General features: G+C 47.1%; 1 protein-coding gene across 38 annotated transcripts in view; it reads left to right on the forward strand.

Annotated features, from left to right (window-relative positions):
- ABLIM1 (actin binding LIM protein 1) overlaps positions 1 to 14,589 on the forward strand; it is a 326,874-nt gene that overhangs the window by 159,995 nt on the left and 152,290 nt on the right. For all 38 annotated transcript variants that reach the window (XR_011382224.1, XR_011382239.1, XR_011382241.1 and 35 more), the window contains exon 2: positions 8,842 to 8,976. Coding sequence is in view for 2 of the 38 variants with exons in the window: in XM_070057180.1 (XP_069913281.1) it covers positions 8,842 to 8,976 (135 nt within the window). In the remaining 36 variants the exon portion in view is untranslated. The remainder of the gene's footprint in view (positions 1 to 8,841; positions 8,977 to 14,589) is intronic.

The raw sequence follows: 14,589 nt of genomic DNA on the forward strand, positions 1-14,589 counted from the left end.
GGTCTTGATGGATTTGCAGATCTACTGGGATACCTTTTTCTTTTGTTCTTTTTAAAATAAACTTCGTTTTGAGAAAGCAGATTTTGATGAATAGGAAAACTGAGAAGGCGGTGAGCAGAGTTCCTGTTTTTTTTTTGTTTTTTGTTTTTTTTTTTTTTGACAGGCAGAGTGGGCGGTGAGAGAGAGAGACAGAGAGAAAGGTGTTCCTTTTTCCGTTGGTTCACCCCGCAATGGCCACTGCGGCCGGTGCACCGCGCTGATCTGAAGCCTGGAGCCAGGTGCTTCTCCTGGTCTCCCTGTATTAAGGACTCGCGACCTTGCCCATTAGTAACATTTTACATCAGTTGGCTCATTTGCTACAGTTAATGAGCTGGGATTGATACCTTTTTGCTGCTGTCCGGGCTGTGTTCGGACTTCCCTCGTTCTTGGCTGCGGCCCTGTTCTGCCAAGGATGCTCCATCTGGAATGCTGTGCTGGATTCAGTCCTCCAGCCTCAGGCTCCCTCGGCTCAATGGTTTCTCAGACTTACTTTGCACTTGAACTTTGTGACAGAATTGAAGGATTTCTGCAGTCATTTTGTAGACTGTTCTTCCATCTGGGGTTTTTCTAATGATTAGAGTAGGATTTGGGGATTTTTTTTTTTTTTTGGAGGAGGAGGGGGGATGAAGACCATGGAGGCATAATGCCAATTTTTATCATGTTATATGCAAGGTGCATTCTGTCACCATGGCTCTATCAGTGGTGACGTTGACCCTGGTCACCTGGCTGAGGTAGTGGCTTTCAGATTTCTCCTCTGAAAAGTCCCTCTTTTTTTTTTTTTTTCTCCTCTCTCTCCACATCGTATACTATGGAAAGAAGTTACTAGATGTCATCCACTTCCACCCCACTTCCCAAGTAGACTACTCTTTGCAAATTGCATTAGGGAAGAAAGATGCAGGGAGTAGGAAACTCAGCAATCTACGGAACAAACAAAGGCTTGGGGGCCTTGGGCGAGTGTGACTGAGAGGGGATGAGTGAGCTATTTGAGAGCAGACGCAATTTAGTGGCCGATAGAGGAAGGTACCAAGGAAGAGGGCAAGGTTTTCAGTGTCGGTGATCAGGGAATTGTCTCGTCTAAAGAGCGCTGGATTAGGACTCACTGCATTTGTGTACTGCTTGTTTCTTGGTTGTATCACCTTGGGAAAGTCACTTGATTCCTTCGTCCAAATTTGTACATTTTTTTAAAAAATTTATTTATTTATTTGAAAAAGAACTACAGAGGGAGAGGAAGGGAGAGAGAGATCAATCTTCCATCCACTAGTTCACTCCCCAGATGACAGTTATAGCCAGGGGTAGGCCAGGCCAAAGCCAGGAGCCAGGAGCTTCTTCCAGGTCTCCCACATGGGTAGCAGAGGCCCAAGCACTTGGGCCATCTTCTGCTGCTTTCCCAGGCTGTTAGCAGGGAGCTGGATTGGAAGTGGAGCAGCCAGGACTTGAACCAGCGCCTATATGGGCTGCCTGTATCACAGGTGGTAGCTTTACCTGCCACCCACTACTCTGGCCCCTAGCATGTGCCTTTCTAACATGGCTTTGACAGCACCTGTTCATCCTGCCTCTGGAGCTCTTGTGAGAGAGAAGCAGACAGAGCAGATTTGTAAGGACTTTCACAGCCATCAGACACTTTTGTTTCCAGGGCTGGTGAAGGGACATGGGGTGCTATTGAGAGAAAAGGGGATTTGGGAGAGGGAATTCACTAGTTACCTGGGAGATTCTGAGTATTTGCCAAGTCGTAACTGATAGAGCTTATGGTGCCTGCCTGCTAAGGAGATTCTTATTTCAAGTATGCGTTCTCGGATTTCTGATTCAAATGGTCTCATTCTATCTTCTGTCCCTGGGAGGGAGGTAGCATGGGCAAGGCAAAGCTGGTTCAGGATTTGAAGGGAGAGCCCTACCTAAATTCTGTGGCATCAAGGCCTCTGCTTGAGCGCAGAAGGTCCCTGAGACTGCTGAATGGCCTCAGGTCTGTAGACATTTTAATAACAGCACACCCACAGTGGAACGCTGGTTTCGCTTCTGCATTGGAGTTTCAGGGACGTGGCTGATCTGGTTTGCTTGACGGTGAAAGACAATACGTACTTCATAAATTTCACGGAAAATATGTATTCTGAAAAACACTCTAGGTAGATGTCAAAATTATTTGCACCAAAATAAGCTTATCTTTAATTCCATTTCCTCGTGAACTTTTAGAAGTGCTCTCATAGTTTGATTATAGTTTGGCATTGCTCATAGTGTTATAAAGTCACTTTAAAGACATTTTTAATTTATTTATTTGAAAAGAAGAGAGACCAAGAACACGAGATATCTCCCATCCACTGTTTCACTCCCCAAAAAGGCTACAACAGCTGGGATGCACGGTGTGGAAACCGTGAGCTGGGAACTCAAGCTGGGTCTCCCAAGTAGGTGACAGGGACCCAAGTACTTGAGCCATCAGCTGCTGCTTCCCAGGGTGCTCATTAGCAGGAAGGTGGAATCAAGAGTGCAGTGGCGCCGCGGCTCACTAGGCTAATCCTCCGCCTTGCGGTGCCGGCACACCGGGTTCTAGTCCCAGTCGGGGTGCCGGATTCTGTCCCGGTTGCCCCTCTTCCAGGCCAGCTCTCTGCTGTGGCCCCGGAAGGCAGTGGAGGATGGCTCAAGTGCTTGGGCCCTGCACCCCATGGGAGACCAGGATAAGTACCTGGCTCCTGCCATTGGATCAGCGTGGTGCACCGGCCACAGCGCTGCGGCCGCGGTGGCCATTGGAGGGTGAACCGATGGCAAAAGAAGACCTTTCTCTCAGTCTCTCTCACTATCCACTCTATCTGTCAAAAAAAAAAAAAAAAAAAAAAAAAAAGAGTGCAGTCAGGACCTGAGTCCAGGTACTCTGATATTGACTGCACTCTGATATCCAGGTACTCTGATATGAAATGCTGGTGTCCCAGGCAGTGTCGTAACCTGCACAAAATGCCCATCCACCAAACCGCTTGTTAAGGGCTGTGCTAGGTTCATAACAACAAAGGCTTAATAAAGGAGTGTGTATGTCACTTCCACAAAGCCGCATGTACTAGGAAGGGCCGGCAGAGGCACCCAGAGGGAGCAAGAACCTGCTGGGTTAGAGCAGCTTGGTTCCCCATGAGGAAGCTCTTTCATCAAGTAGCCAGGAGCCCCTCCAGACTGGACAGCATGCGGTGCACGGATTGCTTTACCTTTTCAGGCAAGTGAACCCTTGGCTCTTGATACTTGCAAGTATTTCCTCATTGTTCGGAAAGTGTGCAAACATGCTTTTTGTTTTTCATTTTACTTGTCTATTTTGCCAACAAAATTGATGAGCCATGGAAGACTTTAACCGCCTCTGCCCAAGTTCTGGGGTAAATCATTGACCACTGGGTACAGAGGACTGAGGTGGGAAGCCAGAGTGCTAAGTGGACCTCCACTAATAACTTGCTGGTGACATTAGGCAGAAATGCCAGCTCATGGCTCATCAGGTTCTCTGTCAGTACACTAAGGAGAGCCTAGCAAGACTCTGAACGGTGGAACCATAAGTCAAAATCATCAACAGAGCTACTGGTAAATTAGAGGTGTGCAGAACTAGCTTCCTGTCTGTATGGCAACAAATTCAGCATATTTCAAAACAGGAGAATGGGACCAGCACTGTGGCATAGCAAGTAAAGCCGCTGCCTGCCGTGCCAGCATCCCATATGGGCGCCTGTTTGAGTCCCGACCACTCCACTTCTGATCCAGCTTTCTGCTATGGCCTGGGAAAGCAGTGGAAGACAGCCCAAGTGCTTGGGCCCCTGCATCCACATGGGAGACCTGGAGGAATCTCCTGGCTCCTGGCTTTGGATCAGTGCAGCTTCAGCCATTGTAGCCATTTGGGGAGTGAACCAGTGGATAGAAGACCTCTCTCTCTCTTTCTCTGCCTCTGCCTTTCAAATAAATTAATTAAAAAAAAAAAAGAAGTGAGGCAATGAACATACATTTGGTAATAGCCATGTATCTAAAGACAGTTATTCAAAATGGAATTTCTTTATTCACCTTTAAAAAAGAGAGAGGATTTTTTTTTGGTTTGATTTTTGTTTTATCTACATTGATTGGAGTTGGGATGAAATACACACTGAAGACATTTCTCAAAGGAAGACATATGAATTGCTAACAGGTACCTGAAAAAATGGTCATCACCAATGATCAGGGAATGCAAATCAAACCCACAATGAAATATCACCTGACTCCAGCGATATTAGCTACTATTAAAAGCACAAAAACTTACAAGTGCTGGTAAGGGTGTAGAGAAAAGGAAACTCTTGCCCCCCCTTGGTGGGAATGTAAATTGGCACAGCCATGGTGGAAAACTGTGAAAGTGTCTCTAAAATTAAAAATAGAATGACCCTGTGGTCCAGGAAGCCCACTGCTGGGTCCAAGTCCAAGGGGAACACGATTGCTATGTTGAGGAGACACCTGTGTTTACTGCAGCGGCTCTCACACTAGCCGGGAAATAGAAGCCATCTAACTGTCCCTCCTTAGATGAGTGGATAAAGGAAATGTGATACAGTACACATGGAGTACTGTTCAGTCATGAAAAGGGATGAAATCTTGTCATTTGCAGCAACGTGAATGGAACTGGAAGTTGTTTTGTCAAGTGAAATAAGCCAGGCACAGAGAGGAAAATACCACCCTTCTCACTCCTGTTAAGAGAATAGTGGTGGTTACCAGAGGCTGGGAACAGAGCATGGGGAGAGGTTGACTAAGCATTGCTAAGTTACAGTTCTGGTGTTGTGTTGCATGGGGGGTGACTACATGTAATGACAATATATGGTATGTTTCTCTTGGGGAAAAAACCCTGGAGTTCAGGATTTTGGATGTTTTCATCATAAAATGGTAGATTTGGAGGAGATGGAGATGTTTGTCCTGATGGGACATTATGCAGTGTATACATGTATAGAAACACCACGTGGAAACCCACAAATATGTCTGATTTTTATATGTCAGTTAAAAGTTAAAAAAATATTTGAAAGGAACACAAACTGAATCTCTTTGGATTCTGTCATTCTCTAATTAGGAAAGTCCATTTGTTCACAAATAGTTGTTCTTAGAAGTGTCTGGTGGGTGAAGGAAAGACAGATAAACATGATACAGTCTCTGCTCTTCTGTGCATGAATGTCAAAGTCATCTCTGGGCCTAGAGGACTTGGTGGTGTCATATATATTTCCAAAGGGAAATGCTTGCAAAATGCAGGTGCCGATCCCAATCCTGCCCTTTGTGGCTGGTGCCAGCATTTGCGCTGGCTTCTTCATCCAGACCTGCAGAAAAGCCAAGAGGTGAAATGATATTTCCCTCTCTCATCATTACTCAGCATAGCCTGGCTTGCTTGCTTAGCTAGGAGAAATTCAAGTGTCAAGAGAAACCACAGCATTTCCCATCCAAAAATGCCTTCTCCCTTATCGCTAAGAAATCTACTGTGTTCTAATATTGTTTTGGACTGGATGAACTTGAGAATTTAGAAAAATACTTTTTTTTAAAATGCCAGTCCTTCTCTGTCGCTGGCCTACTCATATTGCAAGAATTTGAAAGCTCTTAAGCTGGAGTACGTGTGAGGGTCACCCAGGAGCTTACTCAAAAGTAGATCCCTGGCACCCACCCCCAGGTGAGAGACCAAGAAATCTGCATTTTCATTATTTTAAGTTTAATTGCATTTATTTTTTAATTTATTCAGAAGGCAGAGATGGGGGAGGGAGAGAGAGACTGAAAGAGAGCCCCCATTCAATGGTTCACTCCTCAAATGCCTGCAGCAGCTAGGGCTTGGCCAGGCCAAAACCTGGAGCCAGGTACCCAGCCTGGGTCTTCTGCATGGGTGGTAGGGACTCAAGTACTTGAGTCGTCATCACCTGCTGCCCCTGAAAGTTCGCCTTAGTAGGAAGCTGGAATAGGAAGCAAAGTCGGGACTCAAACCCAGGTACTTTGCTAAAGGATGGAACATCCCAACTGGCATCTTAACTGGTAGGCCAAGCACCTGGCCCAGGAATCTGCATTTTAATGCATGGCACAGGGAGCCTTGATTTGGGGGACCAGCAGAGTTACCTTCAGGATGACTCTGGATGATGTGCCCGGCTGGTGTTGCACTGTGAGTGTGCTCTTTGTAAGTCAAGCCCTAACTGGATGTTAGATCTGCACTTGAACTTGGCTAAATTCTTGCCTGACTCATAACGATTTCCTGATTTGTAAAATTAACATGGGAGGAACAGGAGCGCAGGCGTGAGAGGGGCCTGGACACGGTAGATGAGTAGGTTGCTCACGGCTCTGAAGTTCCATTTCCTCATCCACCAAATGGTGACAAAACAAGAACATTCCAAGGTTGTGAAAAGATGCAATTAAAAAATAAGTTTATTTTTGGTGCAAAAAACTTGGAAATCCATGCAAATGAGGGATCTTCAGAGATTTCATGGGAGATGCATATTATGAAAAATCCATGGATTTCAAAATGCTTTTGAAATAAAATAAACTTATCTTTAATTCCATTTTTTCTCATGAACATCTTGAAGTATGTTCGTGGTACCTGCGACACTACAAGAGAGGAGAGAGGAAAGATGAGAGTGAAATGAAGTGACTTATGTGTGTGCACCTAGCACCATGCCTGGAATTTAGTAGATGAGTGGATAAAGAGGCTGTTACTCTCCTTCATTCTTATAGGAAGAATTAAACAAAGAAAGAAACATACTGTCCACTAACACTTGCGCAGACTTGTTAAGGAGAGTGGTTCTTACTGCCCAGGTGACTAGGTTTTTGCCCTTGCACATGTCACCTTAAAAGTCAGTGCTCATTTAGGGATCTTGATAGCATACCCCTAGCTAAATCCCTTGGAAAATTCTGAATTCTGTCGTAAATACAGGTTTTCCAGAGAGATCCCAGCAGGGCGGTAAGGAAAGGCGGTGAGCTGCACTGGCGGTGCCGTGGGGAGAATGCGGATCGTGTGTTCTGCCCGGAACGCACCTGCTCTCGGCGCACACCTCACGAGAAGCAGCTTGCTTCTCAGCATTGAGCCAGTGATGGGTTATTTGGACTGTCTTGCTCAAACTCTTTTCAGGCAGAGGGAGGGCATGACCGAGGCCTCAGAGAAACAATGGGCCGCTGTGCGCGTGGTGTGAGTGAGCCCTTTGCTGGAAGGTGCTTTCTACACTGAGTTTCAGCACGATCCGCCCCCGTCTTCCTCCTGCCAACCGCATATTTATCATTTGGAAAAAAAAAATTCATCTTTGTTCTTTCTGTTGGTTGATAAATTTGAGGTCCGCTCTTCTTAGCCCATATCACACTTGTTTAAGTACCTTTGAAATTCGATTTTTGTCTGTCTCATTGATTCTGAGTACCCAAATCAGAAAAGGATTTCGACAGCAGAAAAGACTGGTGAGCTGGACCTGCAGGTATCTCCGTGGACGGGGGCTGGACTTGCTAGGCCCAGGGCAAGGCTTCCCTGTAAGTCCTGTGCTCTGAAGGCTGCACTCAGAGACTGACAGGCAATCCCCTCAGCCCTGCCATGTGATCTTAGGGTCTGAAAAGACCCCAGGAATCCTCTGGCCCAACCCCTTTTGTTTTATGGAAAAGGGAAACTGGACTCAAAGGGACCTACTCAGTTCGCAGATTATCTTTTTAAAACGACTGCCTGCAGTGTGTGCATCAGAAACTGTGTGCGCCCAAGGAGCCTTGTAATAGACCTCCAACAGGTTAAGTGAGTTCCCATATTAAGATCAGGAGGCACTCTCAGGTAGAACAGCCCAGAAGCCGGCCAGCGTACACTAATTAATGGCTAAATAAGTATTGATTGAGCTCCTTTGGTGCATGAGCATTTTGCTATATCCTGGGGACCTGCGGGAGGGAGGAAGGAAAAAGTACAAATGGGGAAAAAGAGTGAACTTGGGTTTCATTCCCTCTTCAGAGAACATCCAGGCTACAGAGAAGTCCTGCTGGAAGATGTGGGGTTTTTTTCCCCAAGGTTTTTTTTGGGGGGGAAAGGCAAGGAGGGGGCAGTGAAACATCTTCCATCCACTGGTTCACAGCCCAGATGGCCCCAATGGCCAGGATTGAGCCAGGCTGAAGCCAGGAGCTTCACCTGGGTCTCCCACATGCGTGATAGGGTCCCAAGCCCTTGGGCCATCTTCTACTGCTTTCCCAAGCTGTTAGCAGGGAGCTGGTTTAGAAGTGGAGCAGCTGGTGGCCTCACCACTGCTGGCCCCTCCAAGGTGCTTTCTAAATCAAGATAGAGATATGTTACAGATGGACACTATGGGATATTGAATATGATCATGTATTTAATGGCCCAGTGGTGCAGTCTGGGAGGAGGAGGCAAGAGGACACAGGGTCCATGTATGTGTGGTCCCATGATTATTGCCTGGGAGAAGGCTCAGTTCGTGCTTGTTGGATCACCAGGTGACTCACTGGTTGTGGTCAGTGTTTAAGACATCTTATGGGATGCCTGCATCTCATACTGGAGTTGCTTGTGTTCAAGTCCTGCCTCTGCTTCCAATTCCAGCCTCCTGCTAATGTGCACCCTGGGAAGCAGCAGGTAAAAGCACAAGCAGTTGGCTCTCGGCCACTCTTGTGGGAGACCCAGATTGCATTCACAGCTCTCAGCCCTGGCCTGGTGGGATCTGGGGAGTGAACCAGCCGATGGGAGATGGTCTGTGTCTCTGCCTTTCAAATAAATCAAATACATTAAAGCTATTGATAAATATGTGGCTTATTTGATAGGGAAAAAATGATGGGTCTGTTACTGCCTCCCTGTTGGACTCCTCTGTAGGATGCTCTGTCCTCACCTGCACCTGCTGTTGTCTCTTCCAGTGGCCCACCCTCAGGACCCTCACCACCCGTCGGAGAAGCCTGTCATCCACTGCCATAAATGCGGGGAGCCATGCAAGGGCGAGGTGCTCCGCGTCCAGACCAAGCATTTCCACATCAAGTGTTTCACCTGCAAAGGTACCGAGCCCCCGCTGCCCAGCTCCGCGCCACACCAGGTCCCCGGGGCACAGGGGGATGCCCTCAGGAGCCCCGGGGTTGGACTGGACTCCAGGCAGAGACCAAGTCCCTGCAGAAAGGAGCTCCATGGGCCCTCAGTGAGGTCTCCCTGAGATCCCTGATGTGGGAGGAGGGAGTAACCCTGTGCAGGAGCAGCGAAAAATGCAGTTTTGTGCTTTGTCCTTTGTTTGCCTTTCAAAGGAAGGGCGCCTTCCTGCAAAGTAATTGTGTCCCATGTCTGTTCCTAATAGGAGGACTAGAAACCTGAAAGGTTGGGGTGCCATGTCCCTGGCACCTGTGTGTGTGGAGGTGTGAGTGTGGTGAGATGTGAGATTGAGCAAGAACGATTGGGAGGGTTTGTTTCCAAGCAGAAAAAAATGCCTCCCATTCAAGAACCACCAATTTGCAGTTGATTTGCAATGACATACCTCCTGTTGGAGCTTTTTTTTTTTTCCTGAAGATTTAATTATTTATTTTGAAAGTCTGAGTTTTAACCACTATGCCAGTCCCATGTTTTGGGGTTTTATAAAAAAAAAAAAAAAAAGTATTCATTTGTTTGAAAGGCAGAGTTAGAGATGTCTTCTACCTGCTGGTTCACTTCCCAAGTGACCACAGCTGCCAGGCCTGGGCCAGGCTGTAACCAAAAGTCCAGAACTCCATCTGGGTCTCCCACATCGGTGACAGGGGCTCAAGTACTTGGACCATTTCGAGCTGCTTTCCAAGGTGCATTTGCAGAGAGCTAGATTGGAAGTGGAGCTGCCAGAACTTGAACTGGTGCTCATATGGGATGCTGGCATTGCAGGCAACAGGTTAACTTTCTGTATCACCACAGGGGCCCCTGTTAGGAGCTTCTAAAGATTGGCATGGTAGAATAAAATACGCTGTGTTATTCCAGGTCCCAGGCATGGCTGACTGGGGAAGCAGTAGTAGTAGTGTGTGTTTATTGTTTGTGTGTTTATTGGAGAAATTGCACTCGAGCTGAGAGCATGGCTCGGTAGCTGAGGGGCAGGTGCACTCCTGTGAACGAGGTTTCATTTTGGGGATCTGTGGGGCCAGACATTCAGCATTACCATCCTACCCCATCCATCCACAGTCAGGGCCATGCTCAGGTAGGCACCTAGCTTTTCTGGAGTCCACAGTTTTGTTTTTTTTGTTTTTTTGTTTTTTTTTTTTTTTTTGACTGGGCATAAGATTCTCAGGAGAAAGAGCACTAGCATACGTGAGCTGGGTGTGCTTAGTGCACGGCTAGAATTAATAATAGTGTTGTGCATTCAGGATTTTTGCTAAATGAATAGGTGATAGCTGCTTTTCCCATGGGAGTGGAGAGGGAAATGGGTAACTATGTAAGATAATGGATAGGTCCATTTGTCCCCTGTAGTGACAATTCTACCACATACATATCTTATAACATCAAGTTGTATACCTTAAATATTCACAATGAAATTTATTAAAAAAAATAACAAATGCTGTAGACATCTTATATAGAGAAATGATTTAATCCTTCTGAAAACCCCTATGAGTCAGTTGGACAAACCTGAGGTTTTCAGACAACCCAAGCTGGTCATCAGGAAATAATGAGGTTCACACCCAGGGTGGGTGCTGACTGTGCTGTCCCCTGTATGGCCGAGCCCTGCCCTTGTCATTCAGCAGCTCTGACATCTACTCACCCAGATGTGAAGTTTGTAGATTCTATGTACACCTGCCTATATGTACTATATGTGAATAACTGAATAACAACTAGAGCATGTTGGAGGAAAAAAAAATGTTTTCTGGTTCCACCCGGTTTGGCTAACTTGGAATCAGCATTCTATTTGGTTTTGTTTTTCCATACATTTCTTGAGACATGGCTTAAGGGGGCTAGATTTGGTGTGAAATAAACACAGCACATTAATGACCGCAGCCCTGTGTGCATTTTACACTCCTAGTGCAAGCATGCACTGTTAGCCTCAGATCTGGCTGTCCCTACCCAACACATCGAGTATTGGATACCTTAAAATTTTTTAAGGTATATGAATTTCATGTGCTTCATAATAGATTTAGAAACAGAGTGATACTTGCACCCTACCCCCTCTCCCATCCACACTCTCACCCTCCCTCCTCCTTCCCCTCCTATTCCTTCTCTTAATTTTTACAATGATCTACTTTTAGTTTACTTTTTTTTTATTTTATATATTTTTTGACAGGCAGAGTTAGACAGAGAGAGAGAGAAAAGTCTTCCTTCTGTTGGTTCACCCCCACAAATGGCCACTATGGCCAGCGCGCTGCGGCCAGCGCACCGCACTGATCCGAAGCCAGGAGCCAGGTGCTTCTCCTGGTCTCCCATGGGGTGCAGGGCCCAAGCACTTGGGCCATCCTCCACTGCCTTCCCAGGCCACAGCAGAGAACTGGACTGGAAGAGGAGCAACCGGGACAGAATCCGGCGCCCTGACCGGGACTAGAACCCGGTGTGCCAGCGGAGGATTAGGCTATTGAGCTGCGGCGCTGGCCTTATTTTACTTTATACTCATAAGATTAACCATACATTAAATAAAGAGTTCAACAATTAGTGTGAAGAAAAAAACACTGTTCCTCAACAGTAGAGACAAGAGCTGTAAATAATCATTGAGGCTCAAAATGTCAGTTTCATTCCTTTATATTACATTTTTCATACACTATTAGTTTCAGAATAGAACTGCATCAAGTAATTAGACCACATGTTCATTTATCCCCTGAGGGTAGAATCCTCTTTCCTTTCTTTTCTCCTCTAGTTTTAATCTAATGACCAAATGTAAGTTAGTTATGTTGGAAAGCTGCACGGTGTTCTTGGTTTCATGCTATAAATATGTCCCCCAAAGTTAAATATTTGTGTAAATTGAATCCTACGTTAAGAGCACTTGCTACTCATGGGCATTCTTTCTTTTTTAAGATTTATTTATTGAAAGAGTTACACAGAGGCCGGCGCCGCGGCTCACTAGGCTAATCCTCTGCCTGCGGCGCCGGCACCCCGGGTTCTAGTCCTGGTTGGGATGCCGGATTCTGTCCTGGTTGCTCCTCTTCCAGGCCAGCTCTCTGCTTGGCCCAGTAGTGCAGTGGAGGATGGCCCAAGTGCTTGGGCCCTGCACCCACATGGGAGACCAGGAGGAAGCACCTGGCTCCTGGCTTTGGATCGGTGCAGTGCGCCAGCAGCAACGCGCCAGCCGTAGCGGCCACTTGGGGGGTGAAGCAATGGCAAAAGGAAGACCTTTCTCTCTGTCTCTTTCTCTCTCACTGTCTAACTCTGCCTGTCCAAAAAAAAAAAAAAAAAAAAAAAAAAGTTACACAGAGAGAGAAGGAAAGGTAAAGAGAGAGGTCTTCCATTTGCTGGTTCACTCCCCAATAGCTAGAGCTGCACCAATCTGAAGCCAGATGCCAGGAGCCTCCCCTGGGTCTCCCACATAGGTGCAGGGCCCAAGGACTTGGACCATCTTCCACTGCTTTCTGAGGACATAGCAGAGAGCTGAATTGGAAGTTACGCAGCAGGGATTGGAACTGGTGCCCATATGGGATGCAGGCACTGCAGGCAGCGGCTTTACCCGGCACACCACAGCGCTGGCCCCATTATTTTTCTTTTCTTCTTTTAAAGATTTGATTTATTTATTTATTCAGAAAGATTCATTTATTTATTTGAAAGTCAGAGTTACACAGAGAGAGGAGAGGCAGAGAGAGAGAGAGGTCTTCCATCCACCTGGCTCCTGGATTTGGATCGGCACAGCTCCAGCCATTGCAGCCAATTGGAGAGTAAACCAGTGGATGGAAGACCTCTTTCTCTCTGTCTTTGCCTCTGCCTCTCTCTGTAACTCTTTAAAATAAATAAAATAAATCTTTAAAAAAAAGAATTATAATGAGAGCCACATGTGTAATTCTAAATTTTCTCAGTGATATTAAAGGAATATAAAGGGACAGGTGCTATTACTTTTAATAATATATGTTCTTTAACCATGTGATTGTTATAAAAATGATCAAGAAATTGTTCTTTTTATTTATTTATTTATTTGACAGGCAGAGTGGACAGTGAGAGAGAGAGACAGAGAGAAAGGTCTAGGTCTTCCTTTGCCGTTGGTTCACCCTCCAATGGCTGCCGTGGCCGGCGCACCACGCCGATCCAAAGGCAGGAGCCAGGTGCTTCTCCTGGTCTCCCATGGGGTGCAGGGCCCAAGCACTTGGGCCATCCTCCACTGCACTCCCGGGCCACAGCAGAGAGCTGGCCTGGAAGAGGGGCAACCAGGACAGAATCCGGCACCCCGACCGGGACTAGAACCCGGTGTGCTGGCACCGCAAGGTGGAGGACTAGCCTATTGAGCCGCGGCGCCGGCCAAGAAATTGTTCTGTTTTTTATACTACCTTAGCAATACATCTCCCTTTGGACTGGCCACATTTCTAGCGCTCAGTAGCCACGTGTGCTTAGTGGCTACCATATTGGGCGGCACAGTTCTAAAGATTCCGTGAGGTCTGCATTCTCGTGGTCTTCTCTAACCCAGAATTCTTGCCAATGCTCTCCCCTGGTGAGTGCTAGGCCTTTTTCATTTGCCTCATTCCCTGGTGGACTTCATTGCTCTTCCTGCACTTCGCAGAGTACTGCCGCCACAGGGGAGCCGTTTCCAGGTGACTTGGCTGTGGACCTGGGAGCGCGGAGAGAGGTTTTAGCACAGATGGGCGGCACGCGCCTCTGCGTTCTCAGGCTGTCTCCAGCACAGCGCATTCTTCACTGACCCGGGCCTGCCTTTCCTTCCTTCATCTCACTCCTTCTCCATCCTCCTTCCCTCCCTCCTTCCATTAGCAGACTTTAATTTTTAGATCAATTTTAGGTTTATGGAAAAAATGAGCAGAAGGTACAGGCGGGCCAGGGCCGTCTGTCCTGCGTTCAGCGCGGGTGCCATCTTGGCAGGACTTCCTCTCTCTGCGAAGGCTCTTCTCCCCTGCATCCCCGTAAGAGCAGAGCCTTGCATTGCCTTAGGGTCTCTACTTTTTACAGACCCAGTAGAATGGTTTCCCACAAGTAACAGCAACCTGAGTTCTGAGGAATTCTGTCTTCCTCCAGGCTCAAGTGGCCCAGCTGTAGTGGGTCCTAACCTCATGGTTTGATTCCTCCTGTTACACTGAAAGTGGAGTTGTGATGTTCAGAGCGCTCCCGCCCTGGGCCACAGGACTTGGCGGGGAGCACAGGGTACAACAAGTGCAGCTGCTGGTCCAGAACTGCCGACTGCCCGGGGGGGCGTCCAGGTTCCGCGGTCTCGGGGGCAGCAGGACTTCCTCCCTGGAAATGCCCACGCCTCCCTCCCACTCTCATCCCTGCTTCCCTCACACATCTGCCACGGTGACAAAGCCTCCCGTTGCGTGGATGGGGCAGTGATGGCTTTCCACAGTTTGCATAAAAGGCCTAAAATGCAAATACCTATAGCAATAAAATGGAAGGGTGACCGTTTTTCTTCTAAAAATAGGACTTAAAAGCAGGGAGAGAGAAGACACTGACCATCTGACATGAGAGCTAAACATATAAGAACGTGGGAACGGGTTGTGGTGGAAGAATTGGAGGCTGCAACCCAAGCTTTAAGCCAT

Source organism: Oryctolagus cuniculus, chromosome 15 (genome assembly GCF_964237555.1).
Source record: "Oryctolagus cuniculus chromosome 15, mOryCun1.1, whole genome shotgun sequence".
Classification (NCBI taxonomy): Eukaryota; Metazoa; Chordata; class Mammalia; order Lagomorpha; family Leporidae; genus Oryctolagus; species Oryctolagus cuniculus.